This window comes from Pristiophorus japonicus, chromosome 2 (assembly GCF_044704955.1).
Source record: "Pristiophorus japonicus isolate sPriJap1 chromosome 2, sPriJap1.hap1, whole genome shotgun sequence".
Classification (NCBI taxonomy): Eukaryota; Metazoa; Chordata; class Chondrichthyes; family Pristiophoridae; genus Pristiophorus; species Pristiophorus japonicus.
Window position 1 is genome coordinate 296773848 of NC_091978.1, and position 23217 is coordinate 296797064.

Here is a 23217-nt window from a genome sequence, read left to right on the forward strand (position 1 = left end):
TCTGCCCTCCCTCGCTCTGCCCTTCCCCACTCTCTCTTTGCCCTTCCCGCTCTCCCTCTGCCCTTCCCCCTCTCCCTCTGCCCTTCCCCCTCTCCCTCTGCCCTTCCCCCTCTCCCTCTGCCCTTCCCCCTCTCCTCTGCCCTTCCCCCTCTCTCTCTGCCCTTCCCCCTCTCTCTCTGCCCTTCCCCCTCTCTCTCTCTGCCCTGCCCCCTCTCTCTGCCCGTCCCCCCCCTCTCTCTCTGCCCGCCCCCTCTCTCTCTCTGCCCGCCCCTCTCTCTCTCTGCCCGCCCCTCTCTCTCTCTGCCCGCCCCCTCTCTCTCTCTGCCCGCCCCCTCTCTCTCTCTGCCCGCCCCTCTCCTCTCTGCCCGCCCCTCTCTCTCTTGCCCGCCCCCTCTCTCTCTCTGCCCGCCCCCTCTCTCTCTCTGCCCGCCCCCTCTCTCTCTCTGCCCGCCCCCTCTCTCTCTCTGCCCGCCCCCTCTCTCTCTCTGCCCGCCCCCTCTCTCTGCCCGCCCCCTCTCTCTCTCTGCCCGCCCCCCTCTCTCTCTGCCCGCCCCCTCTCTCTCTCTGCCCGCCCCCCCTCTCTCTCTGCCCGCCCCCCCTCTCTCTCTGCCCGCACCCTCTCTCTCTCTGCCCGCCCCCTCTCTCTCTCTGCCCGCCCCTCTCTCTGCCCGTCCCCTCTCTCTCTCTGCCCGCCCCCTCTCTCTCTCTGCCCGCCCCCTCTCTCTCTCTCCCCGCCCCCTCTCTCTCTCTGCCCGCCCCCTCTCTCTCTCTGCCCGCCCCCTCTCTCTCTCTGCCCGCCCCCTCTCTCTCTGCCCGCCCCCTCTCTCTCTCTGCCTGCCCCCTCTTTCTCTCTGCCCGCCCCCTCTCTCTCTCTGCCCGCCCCTCTCTCTGCCCGCCCCCTCTCTCTCTCCGCCCGCCCCCTCTCTCTCTCCGCCCACCCCTCTCTCTCTGCCCCTCCCCTCTCTCTCTGCCCTTCCCCTCTCTCTCTATCTTCCCCCTCTCTCTCTGCCCTTCCCCTCGCTCTCTCTGCCCTTCCCCCTCGCTCTCTCTGCCCTTCCCCCTCTCTCTCTCTGCCCGCCCCCTCTCTCTCTGCCCGCCCCCTCTCTCTCTCTGCCCGCCCCCTCTCTCTCTCTGCCTTCCCCCTCTCTCTCTGCCCTTCCCCCTCTCTCTCTGCCCTTCCCCCTCTCTCTCTGCCCTTCCCCCTCTCTCTCTGCCCTTCCCCCTCTCTCTCTGCCCTTCCCCCTCTCTCTGACCTTCCCCCTCTCTCTCTGCCCTTCCCCCTCTCTCTCTGCCCTTCCCCCTCTCTCTCTGCCCTCCCCCTCTCCCTCTGCCCTTCCCCCTCTCTCTCTGCCCTCCCGCTCTCTCTCTCTTCCCTCCCCCTCTCTGTCTCTGCCCTCCCCCCTCTCTCTCTGCCCTCCCTCTTTCACTCTGACCTCCCCCTCTCTCTCTGCCTGCCCCCTCTCTCTCTCTGCCCGCCCCCTCTCTCTCTCTGCCCGCCCCCTCTCTCTCTCTGCCCGCCCTCTCTCTCTCTCTGCCCGCCCCCTCTCTCTCTCTGCCCGCCCCCTCTCTCTCTCTGCCCGCCCCCTCTCTCTCTCTTCCCTCCCCCTCTCTGTCTCTGCCCTCCCCCCTCTCTCTCTGCCCTCCCTCTTTCACTCTGACCTCCCCCTCTCTCTCTGCCCGCCCCCTCTCTCTCTGCCCGCCCCCTCTCTCTCTCTGCCCGCCCCCTCTCTCTCTCTGCCCTCCCTCTTTCACTCTGACCTCCCCCTCTCTCTCTGCCCGCCCCCTCTCTCTCTCTGCCCGCCCCCTCTCTCTCTCTGCCCGCCCCCTCTCTCTCTCTGCCCGCCCCCTCTCTCTCTGCCCGCCCCCTCTCTCTCTGCCCGCCCCCTCTCTCTCTGCCCGCCCCCTCTCTCTCTGCCCGCCCCCTCTCTCTCTGCCCGCCCCCTCTCTCTCTCTGCCCGCCCCCTCTCTCTCTCTGCCCGCCCTCTCTCTCTCTCTGCCCGCCCCCTCTCTCTCTCTGCCCGCCCCCTCTCTCTCTCTGCCCGCCCCCTCTCTCTCTCTGCCCGCCCCCTCTCTCTCTCTGCCCGCCCCCTCTCTCTCTCTGCCCGCCCCCTCTCTCTCTCTGCCCGCCCCCTCTCTCTCTCTGCCCGCCCCCTCTCTCTCTCTGCCCGCCCCCTCTCTCTCTCTGCCCGCCCCCTCTCTCTCTGCCCGCCCCCTCTCTCTCTGCCCGCCCCCTCTCTCTCTGCCCGCCCCCTCTCTCTCTCTGCCCGCCCTCTCTCTCTCTCTGCCGGCCCCCCCACTCTCTCTGCCCGCCCCCTCTCTCTCTCTGCCCGCTCCCTCTCTCTCTCTGCCCGCCCCCTCTCTCTCTCTGCCCGCCCCCTCTCTCTCTCTGCCCGCCCCCTCTCTCTCTCTGCCCGCCCCCTCTCTCTCTCTGCCCGCCCCCTCTCTCTCTCTGCCCGCCCCCTCTCTCTCTGCCCGCCCCCTCTCTCTCTGCCCGCCCCCTCTCTCTCTGCCCGCCCCCTCTCTCTCTCTGCCCGCCCTCTCTCTCTCTCTGCCCGCCCCCTCTCTCTCTCTCTGCCCGCCCCCTCTCTCTCTCTCTGCCCGCCCCCTCTCTCTCTCTGCCCGCCCCCTCTCTCTGCTCCTCCCCCCTCTCCCTATCCTTCTGCACTCCACCCTCTCTCTGCGATCCCCCTCTCTCTCTGCCCTCCCCCTCTCTGCCCTCCCTCGCTCTGCCCTTCCCCCACTCTCTCTCTGCCCTTCCCCCACACTCTCTCTGCCCTTCCCCCACACTCTCTCTGCCCTTCCCCCACTCTCTCTCTGCCCTTCCCCCTCTCCCTCTGCCCTTCCCCCTCTCCCCTTCCCCCTCTCCCTCTGCCCTTCCCCCTCTCCCTCTGCCCTTCCCCCTCTCCCTCTGCCCTTCCCCCTCTCCCTCTGCCCTTCCCCCTCTCCCTCTGCCCTTCCCCCCTCCCTCTCTGCCCTTCCCCCTCTCTCTCTGCCCGCCCCCTCTCTCTCTCTGCCCGCCCCCTCTCTCTCTCTGCCCGCCCCCTCTCTCTCTCTGCCCGCCCCCTCTCTCTCTCTGCCCGCCCCCTCTCTCTCTCTGCCCGCCCCCTCTCTCTCTCTGCCCGCCCCCTCTCTCTCTCTCTGCCCGCCCCCTCTCTCTCTCTCTGCCCGCCCCCTCTCTCTCTCTCTGCCCGCCCCCTCTCTCTCTCTGCCCGCCCCCTCTCTCTGCTCCTCCCCTCTCCCTATCCTTCTGCACTCCACCCTCTCTCTGCGATCCCCCTCTCTCTCTGCCCTCCCCCTCTCTGCCCTCCCTCGCTCTGCCCTTCCCCCACTCTCTCTCTGCCCTTCCCCCACTCTCTCTCTGCCCTTCCCGCTCTCCCTCTGCCCTTCCCCCTCTCCCTCTGCCCTTCCTCTGCCCTTCCCCCTCCCTCTCTGCCCTTCCCCCTCTCTCTCTGCCCTTCCCCCTCTCTCTCTGCCCTTCCCCTCCCTCTCTGCCCTTCCCCCTCCCTCTCTGCCCTTCCCCCTCTCTCTCTGCCCGCCCCCTCTCTCTCTCCGCCCGCCCCCTCTCTCTCTCTGCCTGCCCCCTCTCTCTCTCTGCCCGCCCCCTCTCTCTCTCTGCCCGCCCCCTCTCTCTCTCTGCCCGCCCCTCTCTCTCTCTGCCCGCCCCCTCTCTCTCTCTGCCCGCCCCCTCTCTCTCTCTGCCCGCCCCCTCTCTCTCTCCGCCCGCCCCTTCTCTCTCCGCCCGCCCCTTCTCTCTCTGCCCTCCTCCTCTCTGCCCTCCCCCTCTCTCTCTGCCTTCCCCCTCTCTCTCTCTTCTCTCCCCCTCTCTCTGCCTTTCCCCCGTCTCTCTCTCCCTCTCTGCCCTTCTCCCTCTCTCTTTGCCCTTCTCCCTCTCTCTCTGCCCTTCCCCCTCTCTTCCCTCCCCCCCCTGCCTCTTCCCTCCCCATCTCTCTCTCTTCTCTCCCCCTCTCTCTGCCCTTCCCCCTCTCTCTCTGCCCTTCTCCCTCTCTTTCTGCCCTTCCCCCTCTCTCTCTGCCCTTCCCCCTCTCTCTCTGCCCTTCCCCCTCTCTCTCTGCCTGCCCGCTCTCTCTCTCTGCCCGCCCCCGCTCTCTCTCTCTGCCCGCCCCCTCTCTCTCTCTGCCCGCCCCCTCTCTCTCTCTGCCCGCCCCCTCTCTCTCTCTGCCCGCCCCCTCTCTCTCTCTGCCCGCCCCCTCTCTCTCTCTGCCCGCCCCCTCTCTCTGCCCGCCCCCTCTCTCTCTCTGCCCGCCCCCTCTCTCTCTGCCCGCCCCCTCTCTCTCTCTGCCCGCCCCCTCTCTCTCTCTGCCCGCCCCCTCTCTCTCTCTGCCCGCCCCCTCTCTCTCTCTGCCCGCCCTCTCTCTCTCTGCCGGCCCCCCCACTCTCTCTGCCCGCTCCCTCTCTCTCTCTGCCCGCCCCCTCTCTCTCTCTGCCCGCCCCCTCTCTCTCTCTGCCCGCCCCCTCTCTCTCTCTGCCCGCCCCCTCTCTCTCTCTGCCCGCCCCCTCTCTCTCTCTGCCCGCCCCCTCTCTCTCTCTGCCCGCCCCCTCTCTCTGCCCGCCCCTCTCTCTCTCTGCCCGCCCCCTCTCTCTCTCTGCCCGCCCCCTCTCTCTCTCTGCCCGCCCCCTCTCTCTCTCTGCCCGCCCCCTCTCTCTCTCTGCCCGCCCCCTCTCTCTCTCTGCCCGCCCCCTCTCTCTCTCTGCCCGCCCCCTCTCTCTCTCTGCCCGCCCCCTCTCTCTCTCTCTGCCCGCCCCCTCTCTCTCTCTCTGCCCGCCCCCTCTCTCTCTGCCCGCCCCCTCTCTCTCTCTGCCCGCCCCCTCTCTCTGCTCCTCCCCCTCTCCCTATCCTTCTGCACTCCACCCGCTCTCTGCGATCCCCCTCTCTCTCTGCCCTCCCTCGCTCTGCCCTTCCCCCACTCTCTCTCTGCCCTTCCCCCACTCTCTCTCTGCCCTTACCGCTCTCCCTCTGCCCTTCCCCCTCTCCCTCTGCCCTTCCCCCACTCTCTCTCTGCCCTTCCCCCACTCTCTCTCTGCCCTTCCCGCTCTCCCTCTGCCCTTCCCCCTCTCCCTCTGCCCTTCCCCCTCTCCCTCTGCCCTTCCCCCTCTCCCTCTGCCCTTCCCCCTCTCTCTCTGCCCTTCCCCCTCTCTCTCTGCCCTTCCCCCTCTCTCTCTCTGCCCGCCCCCTCTCTCTCTCTGCCCGCCCCCTCTCTCTCTCTGCCCGCCCCCTCTCTCTCTCTGCCCGCCCCCTCTCTCTCTGCCCGCCCCCTCTCTCTCTCCGCCCGCCCCTTCTCTCTCTGCCCTCCCCCTCTTTGCCCTCCCCCTCTCTCTCTGCCCCCCCTCTCTCTCTGCCCTCCCCCTCTCTCTCTGCCCTCACCCTCCCTCTCTCTTTGCCCTCCCCCTCTGTCTCTCTCTGCCCTCCCCCTCTCTCTCTGTCCTCCCCCTCTCTCTCTGCCCTCCCCCTCTGAATCTGCCGTTCCCCCTCTCTCTCTGCCCTCCCCCTCTCTCTTCCCTCCCCCTCTCTCTCTCTGCCTTCCCACTCTCTCTCTGCTCCCCCCTCTCTTTCTGCCCTTTCCCCCGTCTCTCTCTCCCTCTCTGTCCTTCTCCCTCTCTCTTTAACCTTCTCCCTCTCTCTCTGCCCTTCCCCCTCTCTTCCCTCCCCCCCCTGTCTCTTCCCTCCCCATCTCTCTCTCTTCTCTCCCCCTCTCTCTGCCCTTCTCCCCCTCCCTCTGCCCTTCCCCCTCTCTCTCTGCCCTTCCCCCTCTCTCTCTGCCCTTCCCCCTCTCTCTGTGCCCTTCACCCTCTCTCTCTGCCCTTCCCCCTCTCTTTCTGCCCTTCCCCCTCTCTCTCTGCCCTCCCCCCTCTCTCTCTGCCCTTCCCCCTCTCTCTCTGCCCTTCTCCCCCTCCCTCTGCCCTTCCCCCTCTCTCTCTGCCCTCCCCCTCTCCCTCTGCCCTTCCCCCTCTCTCTCTGCCCTCCCCCTCTCTCTCTCTTCCCTCCCCCTCTCTGTCTCTGCCCTCCCCCCTCTCTCTCTGCCCTCCCTCTTTCACTCTGACCTCCCCCTCTCTCTCTGCCCGCCCCCTCTCTCTCTCTGCCCGCCCCCTCTCTCTCTCTGCCCGCCCCCTCTCTCTCTCTGCCCCTCCCCCTCTCTCTCTGCCCTTCCCCTCTCTCTCTATCTTCCCCCTCTCTCTCTGCCCTTCCCCCTCGCTCTCTCTTCCCTCCCCCTCTCTCTCTCTTCCCTCCCCCTCTCTCTCTCTGCCCGCCCCCTCTCTCTCTCTGCCCGCCCCCTCTCTCTCTCTGCCCGCCCCCTCTCTCTCTCTGCCCTTCCCCCCTCTCTCTGCCCTTCCCCCTCTCTCTCTGCCCTTCCCCCTCTCTCTCTGCCCTTCCCCCTCTCTCTCTGCCCTTCCCCCTCTCTCTCTGCCCTTCCCCCTCTCTCTCTGCCCTTCCCCCTCTCTCTCTGCCCTTCCCCCTCTCTCTCTGCCCTTCCCCCTCTCTCTCTGCCCTTCTCCCCCTCCCTCTGCCCTTCCCCCTCTCTCTCTGCCCTTCCCCCTCTCTCTCTGCCCTTCCCCCTCTCTCTCTGCCCTTCCCCCTCTCTCTCTGCCCTCCCCCTCTCCCTCTGCCCTTCCCCCTCTCTCTGTCTCTTCCCTCCCCCTCTCTGTCTCTTCCCTCCCCCTCTCTGTCTCTGCCCTCCCCCCTCTCTCTCTGCCCTCCCTCTTTCACTCTGACCTCCCCCTCTCTTTCTGCCCGCCCCCTCTCTCTCTCTGCCCGCCCCCTCTCTCTCTCTGCCCCTCCCCCTCTCTCTCTCTGCCCTTCCCCTCTCTCTCTGCCTTCCCCCTCTCTCTCTGCCCTTCCCCCTCGCTCTCTCTTCCCTCGCCCCCCCTCTGTCTCTTCCCTCCCCCTCTCTCTCTCTGCCCGCCCCCTCTCTCTCTGCCCGCCCCCTCTCTCTCTCTGCCCGCCCCTCTCTCTCTCTGCCCGCCCCCTCTCCCTCTCTGCCCGCCCCCTCTCTCTCTCTGCACGCCCCCTCTCTCTCTGCCCGCCCCCTCTCTCTCTGCCCGCCCCCTCTCTCTCTGCCCGCCCCCTCTCTCTCTCTGCCCGCCCCCTCTCTCTCTCTGCCCGCCCCCTCTCTCAATCTGCCCGCCCTCTCTCTCTCTCTGCCCGCCCCCTCTCTCTCTCTGCCCGCCCCCTCTCTCTCTCTGCCCGCCCCCTCTCTCTGCCCGCCCCCTCTCTCTCTCTGCCCGCCCCCTCTCTCTCTGCCCGCCCCCTCTCTCTCTCTGCCCGCCCCCTCTCTCTCTCTGCCCGCCCTCCCTCTCTGCCGGCCCCCCATTCTCTCTGCCCGCCCCCTCTCTCTCTCTGCCCGCTCCCCCTCTCTCTCTCTGCCCGCCCCCTCTCTCTCTCTGCCCGCCCCCTCTCTCTCTCTGCCCGCCCCCTCTCTCTCTCTGCCCGCCCCCTCTCTCTCTCTGCCCGCCCCCTCTCTCTCTCTGCCCGCCCCCTCTCTCTCTCTGCCCGCCCCCTCTCTCTCTGCCCGCCCCCTCTCTCTCTCTGCCCGCCCTCTCTCTCTCTCTGCCCGCCCCCTCTCTCTCTCTCTGCCCGCCCCCTCTCTCTCTCTGCCCGCCCCCTCTCTCTCTCTCTGCCCGCCCCCTCTCTCTCTCTGCCCTTCCCCCTCTCCCTCTGCCCTTCCCCCTCTCCCTCTGCCCTTCCCCCTCTCCCTCTGCCCTTCCCCCTCTCCCTCTGCCCTTCCCCCTCCCTCTCTGCCCTCCCCCTCTCTCTCTGCCCCCCCCTCTCTCTCTGCCCTCCCCCTCTCTCTCTGCCCTCACCCTCCCTCTCTCTTTGCCCTCCCCCTCTGTCTCTCTCTGCCCTCCCCCTCTCTCTCTGCCCTCCCCCTCTCTCTCTGTCCTCCCCCTCTCTCTCTGTCCTCCCCCTCTCTCTCTGTCCTCCCCCTCTCTCTCTGCCCTCCCCCTCTGACTCTGCCGTTCCCCCTCTCTCTCTGCCCTCCCCCTCTCTGCCCTCCCCCTCTCCCTCTGCCTTCCCCCTCTCTCTCTCTTCTCTCCCCCTCTCTCTGCCTTTCCCCCGTCTCTCTCTGCCCTTCTCCCTCTCTCTTTGCCCTTCTCCCTCTCTCTCTGCCCTTCCCCCTCTCTTCCCTCCCCCCCTGTCTCTTCCCTCCCCATCTCTCTCTCTTCTCTCCCCCTCTCTCTGCCCTTCCCCCTCTCTCTCTGCCCTTCCCCCTCTCTCTCTGCCCTTCCCCCTCTCTCTCTGCCCTTCCCCCTCTCTCTCTGCCCTTCCCCCTCTCTCTCTTCCCTTCCCCCTCTCTCTCTGCCCTTCCCCCTCTCTCTCTGCCCTTCCCCCTCTCTCTCTGCCCTTCCCCCTCTCTCTCTGCCCTTCCCCCTCTCTCTCTGCCCTTCCCCCTCTCTCTCTGCCCTTCCCCCTCTCTCTCTGCCCTTCCCCCTCTCTCTGCCCTTCTCCCCCTCCCTCTGCCCTTCCCCCTCTCTCTCTGCCCTCCCCCTCTCCCTCTGCCCTTCCCCCTCTCTCTCTGCCCTCCCCCCTCTCTCTCTGCTCCCCCCTCTCTCTCTCTTCCCTCCCCCTCTCTGTCTCTGCCCTCCTCCCTCTCTCTCTGCCCTCCCTCTTTCACTCTGACCTCCCCCTCTCTCTCTGCCCGCCCCCTCTCTCTCTCTGCCCGCCCCCTCTCTCTCTCTGCCCGCCCCCTCTCTCTCTCTGCCCGCCCTCCCTCTCTGCCGGCCCCCCCACTCTCTCTGCCCGCCCCCTCTCTCTCTCTGCCCGCTCCCTCTCTCTCTCTGCCCGCCCCCTCTCTCTCTCTGCCCGCCCCCTCTCTCTCTCTGCCCGCCCCCTCTCTCTCTCTGCCCGCCCCCTCTCTCTCTCTGCCCGCCCCCTCTCTCTCTCTGCCCGCCCCCTCTCTCTCTCTGCCCGCCCCCTCTCTCTCTCTGCCCGCCCCCTCTCTCTCTCTGCCCGCCCCCTCTCTCTCTCTGCCCGCCCCCTCTCTCTCTGCCCGCCCCCTCTCTCTCTCTGCCCGCCCTCTCTCTCTCTCTGCCCGCCCCCTCTCTCTCTCTGCCCGCCCCCTCTCTCTCTCTCTGCCCGCCCCCTCTCTCTCTCTGCCCTTCCCCCTCTCCCTCTGCCCTTCCCCCTCTCCCTCTGCCCTTCCCCCTCTCCCTCTGCCCTTCCCCCTCCCTCTCTGCCCTCCCCCTCTCTCTCTGCCCCCCCCTCTCTCTCTGCCCTCACCCTCTCTCTCTGCCCTCACCCTCTCTCTCTGCCCTCACCCTCCCTCTCTCTTTGCCCTCCCCCTCTGTCTCTCTCTGCCCTCCCCCTCTCTCTCTGCCCTCCTCCTCTCTCTCTGTCCTCCCCCTCTCTCTCTGTCCTCCCCCTCTCTCTCTGTCCTCCCCCTCTCTCTCTGCCCTCCCCCTCTGACTCTGCCGTTCCCCCTCTCTCTCTGCCCTCCCCCTCTCTGCCCTCCCCCTCTCTCTCTGCCTTCCCCCTCTCTCTCTCTTCTCTCCCCCTCTCTCTGCCTTTCCCCCGTCTCTCTCTCCCTCTCTGCCCTTCTCCCTCTCTCTTTGCCCTTCTCCCTCTCTCTCTGCCCTTCCCCCTCTCTTCCCTCCCCCCCGTCTCTTCCCTCCCCATCTCTCTCCCCTCTCTCTGCCCTTCCCCCTCTCTCTCTGCCCTTCCCCCTCTCTCTCTGCCCTTCCCCCTCTCTCTCTGCCCTTCCCCCTCTCTCTCTGCCCTTCCCCCTCTCTCTCTGCCCTTCCCCCTCTCTCTCTGCCCTTCCCCCTCTCTCTCTGCCCTTCCCCCTCTCTCTCTGCCCTTCCCCCTCTCTCTGCCCTTCTCCCCCTCCCTCTGCCCTTCCCCCTCTCTCTCTGCCCTCCCCCTCTCCCTCTGCCCTTCCCCCTCTCTCTCTGCCCTCCCCCCCTCTCTCTCTGCTCCCCCCTCTCTCTCTCTTCCCTCCCCCTCTCTGTCTCTGCCCTCCTCCCTCTCTCTCTGCCCTCCCTCTTTCACTCTGACCTCCCCCTCTCTCTCTGCCCGCCCCCTCTCTCTCTCTGCCCCTCCCCCTCTCTCTCTGCCCTTCCCCTCTCTCTCTGCCTTCCCCCTCTCTCTCTGCCCTTCCCCCTCGCTCTCTCTTCCCTCCCCCTCTCTCTCTGCCCTTCTCCCCCTCCCTCTGCCCTTCCCCCTCTCTCTCTGCCCTCCCCCTCTCCCTCTGCCCTTCCCCTTCTCTCTCTGCCCTCCCCCTCTCTCTCTCTGCTCCCCCCTCTCTCTCTCTTCACTCCCCCTCTCTCTCTGCCCTCCCCCCTCTCTCTCTGCCCTCCCTCTTTCACTCTGCCCGCCCCCTCTCTCTCTGCCCGCCCCCTCTCTCTCTGCCCGCCCCCTCTCTCTCTCTGCCCGCCCCCTCTCTCTCTCTGCCCGCCCCCTCTCTCTCTCTGCCCGCCCCCTCTCTCTCTCTGCCCGCCCCCTCTCTCTCTGCCCGCCCCCTCTCTCTCTCTGCCCGCCCCCTCTCTCTCTCTGCCCGCCCCCTCTCTCTCTCTGCCCGTCCCCTCTCTCTCTCTGCCCGCCCCCTCTCTCTCTCTGCCCGCCCCCTCTCTCTCTCTGCCCGCCCCCTCTCTCTCTCTGCCCGCCCCCTCTCTCTCTCTGCCCGCCCTCTCTCTCTCTCTGCCCGCCCCCTCTCTCTCTCTCTGCCCGCCCCCTCTCTCTCTCTGCCCGCCCCCTCTCTCTCTGCCCGCCCCCTCTCTCTCTCTGCCCTTCCCCCTCTCTCTCTGCCCGCCCCCCCTCTCTCTCTGCCCGCCCCCTCTCTCTCCCTCTGCCCTTCCCCCTCTCCCTCTGCCCTTCCCCCTCTCCCTCTGCCCTTCCCCCTCTCCCTCTGCCCTTCCCCTCTCTCTCTGCCCTCCCCCTCTCTGCCCTCCCCCTCTCTCTCTGCCCTCACCCTCCCTCTCTCTTTGCCCTCCCCCTCTGTCTCTCTCTGCCCTCCTTCTCCGCCCTCCTCCTCCCTCTCCGCCCTCCCCCTCTCTCTCTGCCCTTCCCCTCCCTCTCCGCCCTTCCCCTCCCTCTCCACCCGCCCCCTCTCTCTCTCCGCCCGCCCCCTCTCTCTCTCCGCCCGCCCCCTCTCTCTCTCCGCCCGCCCCCTCTCTCTCTCCGCCGCCCCTCTCTCTCTCCGCCCGCCCCCTCTCTCTCTCCGCCCGCCCCCTCTCTCTCTCCGCCCGCCCCCTCTCTCTCTCCGCCCGCCCCCTCTCTCTCTCCGCCCGCCCCCTCTCTCTCTCCGCCCGCCCCCTCTCTCTCTCCGCCCGCCCCCTCTCTCTCTCAGCCCGCCCCTTCTCTCTCTCAGCCCGCCCCCTCTCTCTCTCAGCCCGCCCCCTCTCTCTCTCAGCCCGCCCGCTCTCCCTCTGCCCTCCCCCTCCCCCTATCCTTCTGCACTCCACCCTCTCTCTGCGATCCCCCTCTCTCTCTGCCCTCCCTCTCTCTGCCCTCCCCCTCTCTGCCCTCCCTCGCTCTGCCCTTCCCCCACTCTCTCTCTGCCCTTCCCCCTCTCCCTCTGCCCTTCCCCCTCTCCCTCTGCCCTTCCCCCTCTCCCTCTGCCCTTCCCCCTCTCCCTCTGCCCTTCCCCCTCTCCCTCTGCCCTTCCCCTCTCCCTCTGCCCTTCCCCCTCTCCCTCTGCCCTTCCCCCTCCCTCTCTGCCCTTCCCCCTCCCTCCCTGCCCTTCCCCCTCCCTCTCTGCCCTTCCCCCTCGCTCTCTGCCCTTCCCCCTCTCTCTCTCTGCCCGCCCCCTCTCTCTCTGCCCGCCCCTCTCTCCTCTCTGCCCTCCCTCTCTCTCTCTGCCCCCTCCCCCTCCTCTCTGCCCTCCCCTCTCTCTCTCTGCCCTCCCCCTCTCTCTCTGCCCTCCCCCTCTCTCTCTGCCCTCCCCCTCTCTCTCTGCCCTCCCCCTCTCTCTCTGCCCTCACCCTCCCTCTCTCTTTGCCCTCCCCTCTGTCTCTCTCTGCCCTCCTTCTCCGCCCTCCTCCTCCCTCTCCGCCCTCCCCCTCCCTCTCCGCCCTACCCCTCCCTCTCCGCCCTACCCCTCCCTCTCCGCCCTACCCCTCCCTCTCCACCTGCCCCCTCTCTCTCCGCCCTCCCCCTCTCTCTCTGCCCTCCCCCTCTCTCTCTGCCCCCCCCTCTCTCTCTGCCCTCCCCCTCTCTCTCTGCCCTCCCCCTCTCTCTCTGCCCTCACCCTCCCTCTCTCTTTGCCCTCCCCCTCCGTCTCTCTGCCCTCCTTCTCCGCCCTCCTCCTCCCTCTCCGCCCTCCCCCTCTCTCTCCGCCCTCCCGCTCCCTCTCCGCCCTTCCCCTCCCTCTCCGCCCTACCCCTCCCTCTCCGCCCGCCCCCTCTCTCTCTCCGCCCGCCCCTCTCTCTCTCCGCCCGCCCCCTCTCTCTCTGCCAGTGCCACGTGATAGTCAGCGTAGGAATCGCAGGATAGCGCAGATGAATACGTGGCTTGAGCAGTGTTGCAGTAGAGAGGGATTCAAATTCCTGGGGCATTGGAACCGGTTCTGGGGGAGGTGGGACCAGTACAAACCGGACGGTCTGCACCTGGGCAGGACCGGAACCAATGTCCTCGGGGGAGTGTTTGCTAGTGCTGTTGGGGAGGAGTTAAACTAATATGGCAGGGGGATGGGAACCAATGCAGGGAGACAGAGGGACACAAAAAGGAGGCAAAAGCAAAAGACAGAAAGGAGATGTGGAAAAGTGGAGGGCAGAGAAACCCAAGGCAAAGAACAAAAAGGGCCACTGTACAGCAAAATTCTAAAAGGACAAAGGGTGTTAAAAAAACAAGCCTGAAGGCTTTGTGTCTTAATGCAAGGAGTATCCGCAATAAGTTGGATGAATTAATTGTGCAAATAGATGTTAACAAATATGATGTGATTGGGATTACGGAGATGTGGCTCCAGGATGATCAGGGCTGGGAACCCAACATCCAGGGGTATTCAACATTCAGGAAAGATAGAATAAAAGGAAAAGGAGGTGGGGTAGCATTGCTGGTTCAGGAGCAAATTAAGGCAATAGTTCGGAAGGACATTAGCTTGGATGATGTGGAATCTATATGGGTAGAGCTGCAGAATACCAAAGGGCAAAAAACGTTAGTGGGAGTTGTGTACAGACCTCCAAACAGTAGTAGTGATGTTGGGGAGGGCATCAAACATGAAATTAGGGGTGCGTGCAATAAAGGTGCAGCAGTTATAATGGGTGACTTTAATATGCACATAGATTGGGTTAACCAAACTGGAAGCAATACGGTGGAGGAGGATTTCCTGGAGTGCATAAGGGATGGTTTTTTAGACCAATATGTCGAGGAACGAACTAGGGGGGAGGCCATCTTAGACTGGGTGTTGTGTAATGAGAGAGGATTAATTAGCAATCTCGTTGTGCGAGGCCCCTTGGGGAAGAGTGACCATAATATGGTGGAATTCTGCATTAGGATGGAGAATAAAACAGTTAATTCAGAGACCATGGTCCAGAACTTAAAGAAGGGTAACTTTGAAGGTATGAGGCGTGAATTGGCTAGGATAGATTGGCGAATGATACTGAAGGGGTTGACTGTGGATGGGCAATGGCAGACATTTAGAGACCGCATGGATGAACTACAACAATTGTACATTCCTGTCTGGCGTAAAAATAAAAAAGGGAAGGTGGCTCAACCGTGGCTATCAAGGGAAATCAGGGATAGCATTAAAGCCAAGGAAGTGGCATACAAATTGGCCAGAAATAGCAGCGAACCCGGGGACTGGGAGAAATTTAGAACTCAGCAGAGGAGGACAAAGGGTTTGATTAGGGCAGGGAAAATGGAGTACGAGAAGAAGCTTGCAGGGAACATTAAGACGGATTGCAAAAGTTTCTATAGATATGTAAAGAGAAAAAGGTTAGTAAAGACAAACGTAGGTCCCCTGCAGTCAGAATCAGGGGAAGTCATAACGGGGAACAAAGAAATGGCGGACCAATTGAACAAGTACTTTGGTTCGGTATTCACTGAGGAGGACACAAACAACCTTCCGGATATAAAAGGGGTCGGAGGGTCTAGTAAGGAGGAGGAACTGAGGGAAATCCTTATTAGTCGGGAAATTGTGTTGGGGAAATTGATGGGATTGAAGGGCGATAAATCCCCAGGGCCTGATGGACTGCATCCCAGAGTACTTAAGGAGGTGGCCTTGGAAATAGTGGATGCATTGGCAGTCATTTTCCAACATTCCATTGACTCTGGATCAGTTCCTATGGAGTGGAGGGTAGCCAATGTAACCCCACTTTTTAAAAAAGGAGGGAGAGAGAAAACAGGGAATTATAGACCGGTCAGCCTGACATCGGTAGTAGGTAAAATGATGGAATCAATTATTAAGGATGTCATAGCAGTGCATTTGGAAAGAGGTAATATGATAGGTCCAAGTCAGCATGGATTTGTGAAAGGGAAATCATGCTTGACAAATCTTCTGGAATTTTTTGAGGATGTTTCCAGTAGAGTGGACAAGGGAGAACCAGTTGATGTGGTATATTTGGACTTTCAGAAGGCTTTCGACAAGGTCCCACACAAGAGATTAATGTGCAAAGTTAAAGCGCATGGGATTGGGGGTAGTGTGCTGACATGGATTGAGAACTGGGCTGACATGGATTGAGAACTGGTTGTCAGACAGGAAGCAAAGAGTAGGAGTAAATGGGGACTTTTCAGAATGGCAGGCAGTGACTAGTGGGGTACCGCAAGGTTCTGTGCTGGGGCCCCAGCTGTTTACACTGTACATTAATGATTTAGACGAGGGGATTAAATGTAGTATCTCCAAATTTGCGGATGATACTAAGTTGGGTGGCAGTGTGAGCTGCGAGGAGGATGCTATGAGGCTGCAGAGCGACTTGGATAGGTTAGGTGAGTGGGCACATGCATGGCAGATGAAGTATAATGTGGATAAATGTGAGGTTATCCACTTTGGTGGTAAAAACAGAGAGACAGACTATTATCTGAATGGTGACAGATTAGGAAAAGGGGAGGTGCAAAGAGACCTGGGTGTCATGGTACATCAGTCATTGAAGGTTGGCATGCAGGTACAGCAGGCGGTTAAGAAAGCAAATGGCATGTTGGCCTTCATAGCGAGAGGATTTGAGTACAGGGGCAGGGAGGTGTTGTTATAATTGTACAGGAGTATTGTGTACAGTTTTGGTCTCCTAACCTGAGGAAGGACATTCTTGCTATTGAGGGAGTGCAGCGAAGGTTCACCAGACTGATTCCCGGGATGGCGGGACTGACCTATCAAGAAAGACTGGATCAACTGGGCTTGTATTCACTGGAGTTCAGAAGAATGAGAGGGGACCTCATAGAAACGTTTAAAATTCTGACGGGGTTAGACAGGTTAGATGCAGGAAGAATGTTCCCAATGTTGGGGAGTCCAGAACCAGGGGACACAGTCTAAGGATAAGGGGGAAGCCATTTAGGACCGAGATGAGGAGGAATTTCTTCACCCAGAGAGTGGTGAACCTGAGGAATTCTCTACCACAGAAGGTTGTTGAGGCCAATTCACTAAATATATTCAAAAAGGAGTTAGATGAATTCCTTGCTACTTGGGGAATCAAGGGGTATGGTGAGAAAGCAGGAAGGGGGTACTGAAGTTGCATGTTCAGCCATGAACTCATTGAATGGCGGTGCAGGCTTGAAGGGCCGAATGGCCTACTCCTGCACCTATTTTCTATGTTTCCCCTCTCTCTCTGCCCTTCCCCCTCTCTCTCTGCCCTTCCCCCTCTCTCTCTGCCCTTCCCCCACTCTCTCTGCCCTTCCCTCTCTCTGCCCTTCCCCCTCTCTCTATGCCCTTCCTCCTCTCTCTCTGCCCTTCCCCCGCTCTCTTTGCCTGGCCCCCCCTCTCTTTGCCTGTCCCCCTCTCTCTGCCTATCCCCCCCTCTCTCTGCCTGCCCCCCTCTCTCTGTCTGCCCCCCTCTCTCTGCCTGCCCCCCTCTCTCTGCCCTTCCCCCCCTCTCTCTGCCTGCCCCCTCTCTCTGTCTGCCCCCCTCTCTCTGCCTGCCCCCCTCTCTCTGCCCTTCCCCCCCTCTCTTTGCCTGTCCCCCTCTCTCTCTCTCTGCCCTTCCCCCTCTCTCTCTCTGCCCTTCCCCCTCTCTCTCTGTTCCCTCCCCCTCTCTGTTCCCTCCCTCTCTCTCTGCCCCCCTCTCTCTCTCTGCCATCCCCCTCTCTCTCGCTGCCCTCCCCATCTCTCTCTCTCTCTGCCCTCCCTCTCTCTCTCTGCCCTCCCCCTCTCTCTCTGCCCTCCCGCTCTCTCTATCTCTCTCTTTCTCTCTGCCCTCCCCCTCCTCCCCTCTCTCTGCTCTCTCCTTGCCCACCTCACTTACTCTCTGCCCTCCCCCTCTCTCTCTCTGCCCTCCCCCTCTCTCTCTCTGCCCTCCCCCTCTCTCTTTCTGCCCTCCCCCTCTCTCTCTCTGCCCTCCCCCTCGCACTCTCTGCCCTCCCCCTCGCTCTCTCTGCCCTCCCCCTCGCTCTCTCTGCCCTCCCCCTCGCTCTCTCTGCCCTCCCCCTCGCTCTCTCTGCCCTCCCCCTCGCTCTCTCTGCCCTCCCCCTCGCTCTCTCTGCCCTCCCCCTCTCTCTCTCTGCCCTCCCCCTCTCTCTGCCCGCCCCCTCTCTCTCTCTGCCCTCCCCCTCGCTCTCTCTGCCTTCCCTCTTTCACTCTGACCTCCCCCCCTCTCTCTGCCTGCCCCCTCTCTCTCTCTGTCTGCCCCCTCTCTCTGCCTGCCCCCCTCTCTTTGCCTGTCCCCCTCTCTCTGCCTATCCCCCCCTCTCTCTGCCTGCCCCCCTCTCTCTGCCTGCCCCCCTCTCTCTGCCTGCCCCCCTCTCTCTGCCCTTCCCCCCCTCTCTCTGCCTGCCCCCTCTCTCTGTCTGCCCCCCTCTCTCTGCCTGCCCCCCTCTCTCTGCCCTTCCCCCCCTCTCTTTGCCTGTCCCCCTCTCTCTGCCTATCCCCCCCTCTCTCTGCCTGCCCCCCTCTCTCTGTCTGCCCCCCTCTCTCTGTCTGCCCCCCTCTCTCTGCCTGCCCCCCCATCTCTCTGCCTGCCCCCCCATCTCTCTGCCTGCCCCCCCATCTCTCTGCCTGCCCCCCATCTCTCTGCCTGACCCCCATCTCCCTGCCTGCCCCCCCATCTCTCTGCCCTCCCCCTCTCTCTCTCTGCCCTCCCCCTCTCTCTCTGCCCTCCCCCTCTCTCTCTCTCTGCCCTTCCCCCTCTCTCTCTCTGCCCTTCCCCCTCTCTCTCTGTTCCCTCCCCCTCTCTGTTCCCTCCCTCTCTCTCTGCCCCCCTCTCTCTCTCTGCCATCCCCCTCTCTCTCGCTGCCCTCCCCATCTCTCTCTCTCTCTGCCCTCCCTCTCTCTCTCTGCCCTCCCCCTCTCTCTCTGCCCTCCCGCTCTCTCTATCTCTCTCTTTCTCTCTGCCCTCCCCCTCCTCCCCTCTCTCTGCTCTCTCCTTGCCCACCTCACTTACTCTCTGCCCTCCCCCTCTCTCTCTCTGCCCTCCCCCTCTCTCTCTCTGCCCTCCCCCTCTCTCTTTCTGCCCTCCCCCTCTCTCTCTCTGCCCTCCCCCTCGCACTCTCTGCCCTCCCCCTCGCTCTCTCTGCCCTCCCCCTCGCTCTCTCTGCCCTCCCCCTCGCTCTCTCTGCCCTCCCCCTCGCTCTCTCTGCCCTCCCCCTCGCTCTCTCTGCCCTCCCCCTCGCTCTCTCTGCCCTCCCCCTCTCTCTCTCTGCCCTCCCCCTCTCTCTGCCCGCCCCCTCTCTCTCTCTGCCCTCCCCCTCGCTCTCTCTGCCTTCCCTCTTTCACTCTGACCTCCCCCCCTCTCTCTGCCTGCCCCCTCTCTCTCTCTGTCTGCCCCCTCTCTCTCTCTCTGTCTGCCCCCTCTCTCTCTCTGTCTGCCCCCTCTCTCTCTCTGTCTGCCCCCTCTCTCTCTCTGTCTGCCCCCTCTCTCTCTCTCTGTCTGCCCCCTCTCTCTCTCTGTCTGCCCCCTCTCTCTGTCTGCCCCCTCTCTCTGTCTGCCCCCTCTCTCTCTCTGCCCCCCTCTCTCTGCCTGCCCCCCCTCTCTCTGCCTGCCCCCCCTCTCTCTGCCTTCCCCCCCCCTCTCTCTACATTCCCCCTCTCTCTACATTCCCCCTCTCCCTATGCCCTCCCCCTCTCTCTCTGCCCTCCCCCCTCTCTGCCCTCCCCCCTCTCTGCCCTCCCCTCTCTGTGCCCTTCCCCCTCTCTCTGTGCCCGCCCCCCTCTCTCTCTGCCCGCCCCTCTCTCTCTCTGCCCTCCCCCTCTCTGTCTGCCCCTCTCTCGCTGTCCCCCTCTCTATCTGCCCTTCTCCCCCCCCCCTCTCTGCCCCCAATTCACAGCCCTCTGCCTCCCTCTCTCTGCCCTCTCCCTCTGTTGCTTTGCCCTCCCTCTCTCTCTGCCTCCCCCCTCTCTCTGAACTCCGCCCTCTCTCTCTCTACCCTCTTTCTCTCGCTGCCCTTCCTCTCTCGCTGCTCTTCCTCTCTCGCTGCTCTTCCTCTCTCTCTGCCCGCTCTCTCTCTGCCCACTCTCTGCCTGCCCCTCTCTTTCTCTCCCTCTCGCTCTGCGCTGCCCCCCCTCTCTCTGCCCTTCTCCCTCTCTCTCCCTCTCTCTTCCCTCTCCCCCTCTCTCTGCCCTCTCTCTCTCTGTCGCTCTCCCCCTCTCTCTCTACCCACCCCTCTCCCTCTGCACCCCCCCTCTCTCTCTCTCCCCCCTCTCCCTCCCTCTCTCTCTCTCTGCCCCCTCTCTCTGCCTCCCCCTCTCTCTCTGCCCTCCCTCTCTCTCTCTCTCTGCCTGTCCCCTCTCTCTCTGTCTGCCTGCACCCTCTCTCTCTCTCTCTCTCTCTCTCTCTGCCTCCCCCTCTCTCTCTGCCCCCTCTCTCTGCCTGTCCCCTCTCTCTGTCTGCCTGCACCCTCTCTGTCTGCCTGCACCCTCTCTCTCTCTCTGCCCTCCCCCTTTTTCTCTGCTCTCCCCTTTCTATCTCTGCTCTCCCCTTCACTCTCTGCCATCCCCTTGTCTGCCTTTGTCCCCTCTCTCTCTCTCTCTGCCCTGCCCCCATCCCTCTGTGCCCTCCCCCTTTCCGCCCTCTTCCTTCCCTTTCTCCGTTCCCCATCTTACTTTCCCTTTCTTCCTTCCCCTTATCCCCCCTTCCATCCTCTGTTTCCACTGCCTGCCTTTCTTCCCATCTCTCTGCCTCCGTACCTCTTTGTATCCAGACTAATACGTTATAATTGCAATTGTGAGTCACCAACACTATCCAATATTTTGTAACAACTCATAATAAGGTTGTTTTGTGGGTCAGTTATCACTGTGTACTGGCAGTGAGCAATCGAGCTCGCTGTCCATAACCATATTGCCTGCTGGTTCGTGAACTATGCCAGTGTTGGTCGTGCTTGCTCACTTCCTGTGCGTACTTGGAAAATGTAGGCCTATCTGTACATTCTAGCTTTAGTACAAATTATTAATCTGTGTTAATAAGCTTGACAAAATATTCTTCGGCCATTTGCTATCAGGAACACTGGAACAGGAATAGGCCATTCAGCCCCTCGAGCCTGCTCCACCATTTAATCAGATCAAAGCTCATCAGCGACCTAACTCCATATACCCGCTTTTGGCCCATATCCCTTAATACCTTCTGATTTCTGATTTAAAATTAATAATTGATCTAGCACAATTGCCCTTTGTGGAAGAGAGTTTCAAACTTCTACCACCCTTTGTGTATAAAAGTGTTTCCTAATTTCACTCCTGAAAGGTCTGGTTCTAATTTTTAGATTATGCCCCCTATTCCTAGAATCCCCAACCAGTGAAAATAGTTTCTCTCAATCTACCCTATCTGTTCCCCCCTTTCTCTCTGCTCCTCCCCTATCTGTTCCCCCCCTTTCTCTCTGCCCCTCCCCTATCTGTTCCCCCCTTTCTCTCTGCCCCTTTTCTATCTGTTCTCCCCCTTTCTCTCTGCCCCTCCCCTATCTGTTCTCCCCCTCCCCTATCCGTTCTCCCCCTCCCTCTCTGCCCTCCCCTATCTGCCCCCCTCTCTGCCCTCCCCAATCTGTTTCCTCTCTCTCTCTGTCCTCCCCTATCTGTTCCCCCTTCTCTCTCTGCCCTCCCCTCTCTCAAAAATGAAGTCTGTTGTACATTATTTCTAAAGTATGTATATTTATCATAGGTGTGCGTTCAGAAGAGGAAAAAACCTGCTTCTCAGAGAAGAAGGAAATTCAAGACACACAATGACCACCTGGCAGGAGTACTGGAGGACTATACTGAAGGAGTATCCGGCAAAGAATAACCAGGCTGAAAGAGGAAGTAAAACGATAATTGAAGGGGGCTGAATAATTCAGCAGAAATGTGCTGTGATTGGTACACAGCACTGGAACACAGCGCAACTTTTCTAATTATTTCCTTTCGTTTAGTTACATCAATCTAATGCCTGTCTGTAGTGGCTTATTAAAAAACGTGTGAACCCGGGAATTACAAATTCAGTCGTTACCAGTAGGATTGGTAAAAATGTTTTTTTTTGGTCTGAAATTTTACTCTGTAAAATGTGATGCCTGCATTCATAGGTTCACAATTTTTTTTGAATTCTAAACTGGTTTCAAAGAATATTATATAATAAATAGTAAGCAAAATCCTTGAGAACTGCTTAATGGTTGTTGTTCAGTTTTCACCAACATCTCTCAGAGCAAACCAGTATCTCATATAGGGTGCTACACAGAGTGGCCAGGAAACTCCCCTGACCTGCTCCCACTCCACCTCTGTAATTTCGCAAAAATTTGGCAGTTCCCTGTTTATACGTATTGGTAGCCAAGCAGGAGAATCTCCGAGGAAATTCCAGACTCGTATACATATGAACCCTTCTATGGTTGATAATGGATAAATGCAGCTGACTCTTCCACAATATAGTCAAACTTTAGAATGGGAGGTATTCGTTAATTATGTACACCAAAATTAAACTCTTCCCCTCGGCTTAAGAATTGTACTATTTTCTGACACTCACCTTTCCCACCAAGCATATGAGCTCAGGAACTCAGTCCTACTTGTCTTCTGTTTTTTATTCACTAGTTTGTCCTGTTTAAATTTTGTGGGCCTCGAGATTTGGAAAGGGCTGTTTTTGGTTCTTTTGCCTCACTGATGATTAAATCCCAAATCAGAGCAGCAAGATCTGTTGGTATCAACAGCTTGAGATATTTGCAAATTAATGGGAACATGGATTTAAATTTCATGGCCTGGATTTTATGGTGCTTCCAATTACGTACACACACCGTACACTGTGGGAGCTTTCCGAATAGGCCCGATATTCCAGGTTACTGCATGCACGAAAACCTGGAACTTGTGATCTATCAAGTTTCGCTTGGTCAGATCCACCAATCAATCAATAATAGGCAGTCCCTCGAAGCGAGGATGACTTGCTTCCATGCCAGGGATGGAAAGGATGAGTTCACAGGTGTTTCAATGAAGGACCTAATATTCCAGATCCCGAACTACATCTTGAAGGGTGGCAGATGCCTGTGCGTGGATTTTTTTAATGTGTGGTGGCCGTTGCACAACAGCCACCACACGGGGTTGACAGAGCTAGGTCTTGGTCTAGTGGCAAGGATTAACCACGACGACTGGAGACCAGCTCTGCGGCACGGACCGAGTGCGTACACATATCGCATTGTGGACTAGCCCATGCTGCCCCTGGGCCCTCGCCTCCAAATTCACGCCTCTCCTGGGCCCCAATCACGTCGCTCTACGAACTCTCGCCGATCCTTCGCCCGACCTCGCCGCTCCCTCGGCACTCCTGCTGTACCTGCCCACGCTCCAATCAGCGACCTGGATTTGGGTGACCCTCTTCTCAGCCGTCGCCCTCCTGCAGCAGTATGCGCTGTATCTTGTAGTGGTATGCCGCCATGCTCTTTTTAAGGCCCCGACCTGCCTTTAGTGTTCCTCACAAGTTCTTTCCGAACACACTCCAGTTCTGATGAAGGGTCGTCGACCCGAAATGTTAACTCTGCTTTCTCTCCAGATGCTGCCTGACCCGCTGAGATTTCCAGCATTTTCTGTTTTTAGTCCAGATTCCAGCATCTGCAGTGTTTTGCCTTTAGATTTTTTTAAATGATTTTAAGATGTACATACATTTAAAATTAGTATAGGTAAATTTTGGTCCATTTTAAAATGTTTAAATTTATTTTTCAAAAAATTAAGTTTTTATTTTAAATGCTTAATTAAAGGGTCTTAACGCATGGCATTGGAGGTGATACCCTCAACATGGTATAGAGGCAGAGGATTTTCAGATGAGATAAAGGGGGATTAAAAAAATGGAGGGGGGTGTCGCAGTATTGATTAAAGAAACAATTACAGCTGTGAGGAGGGATGATATGTTGAAAGGATCATCAAATTAGGCCATATGGGTTGAATTGAACAAAAAAGGGGTGATTACACGACTGGAAGTGTACTATAGACCGCCAAACAGATAGAAGAGCAAATATGTAGGCACATTTCTGAGAAGTGCAAAAATTATAGGGCAGTAATAAACTGGAATAGAATTAGTGTAAAAGGTATTGAGGGTGCAGAATTCCTAAAATGCATTCAGGAGAACTTTTTTAGCTAGTATGTAGCAAGCCCAACAAGGGAGGGGGTGATTCTGGACTTAGTTTCAGGGAATGAAGCTGGGCAGGTGGAAGGGTATCAATGAGAGAGCATTTTGGTGCTAGTGATCATAATTCAGTTAGATTTAGGGTAGTTATGGAAAAGAGCAAAGATAGACCAGGAATAAAAGTTCTCAATTGGGGGAAAGCCAAGTTTACTGAGCTGAGATGTGATTTAGCCAAAGTAGACTGGAAACAGCTACTTGATGGTAAATCAGTGTCAGAGCAGTGGGAGGCATTCAAGGAGGAGATCCTGAGGGTTCAGAGCAAGTATGTTCCTTTTAAAAAAAAAGTGTGGGACCAACAAATCTGAAGCCCCCTGGATGTCAAGGGGCATACAGGGTAGGATAAAGAAAAAAAAGGGAGGCTTATGACACATACTGAGGGCTAAATACTGCAGAAACCCTAGAGGAGTATAGAAAGTGCAGGGGTGAAATTAGGAAAGCAAAAAGAGAGCATGGAAACATTTTGGTAAGTAAAATCAAGGAAAGCCTAAAGACGTTTTATAAATACATTACGAGCAAGAGGATAACTGAAGAAAGAGTCGTGCCTATTAGAGACCATAAAGGTAATCTGTG

The 23217-nt window shown here is 60.4% G+C and overlaps 1 protein-coding gene across 3 annotated transcripts in view; it reads left to right on the plus strand.

Moving 5' to 3' along the window:
- The window catches only part of gtf2e2 (general transcription factor IIE, polypeptide 2, beta), a 244217-nt gene extending 223569 nt beyond the window's left edge, over positions 1–20648 (plus strand). For all 3 annotated transcript variants that reach the window (XM_070865079.1, XM_070865073.1, XM_070865064.1), the window contains one exon: positions 20179–20648. In XM_070865079.1, the coding sequence (XP_070721180.1) occupies positions 20179–20298 (120 nt within the window). In that variant the 3' untranslated portion in view covers positions 20299–20648. The remainder of the gene's footprint in view (positions 1–20178) is intronic.
- The last annotated feature ends 2569 nt before the right edge of the window (positions 20649–23217 follow it).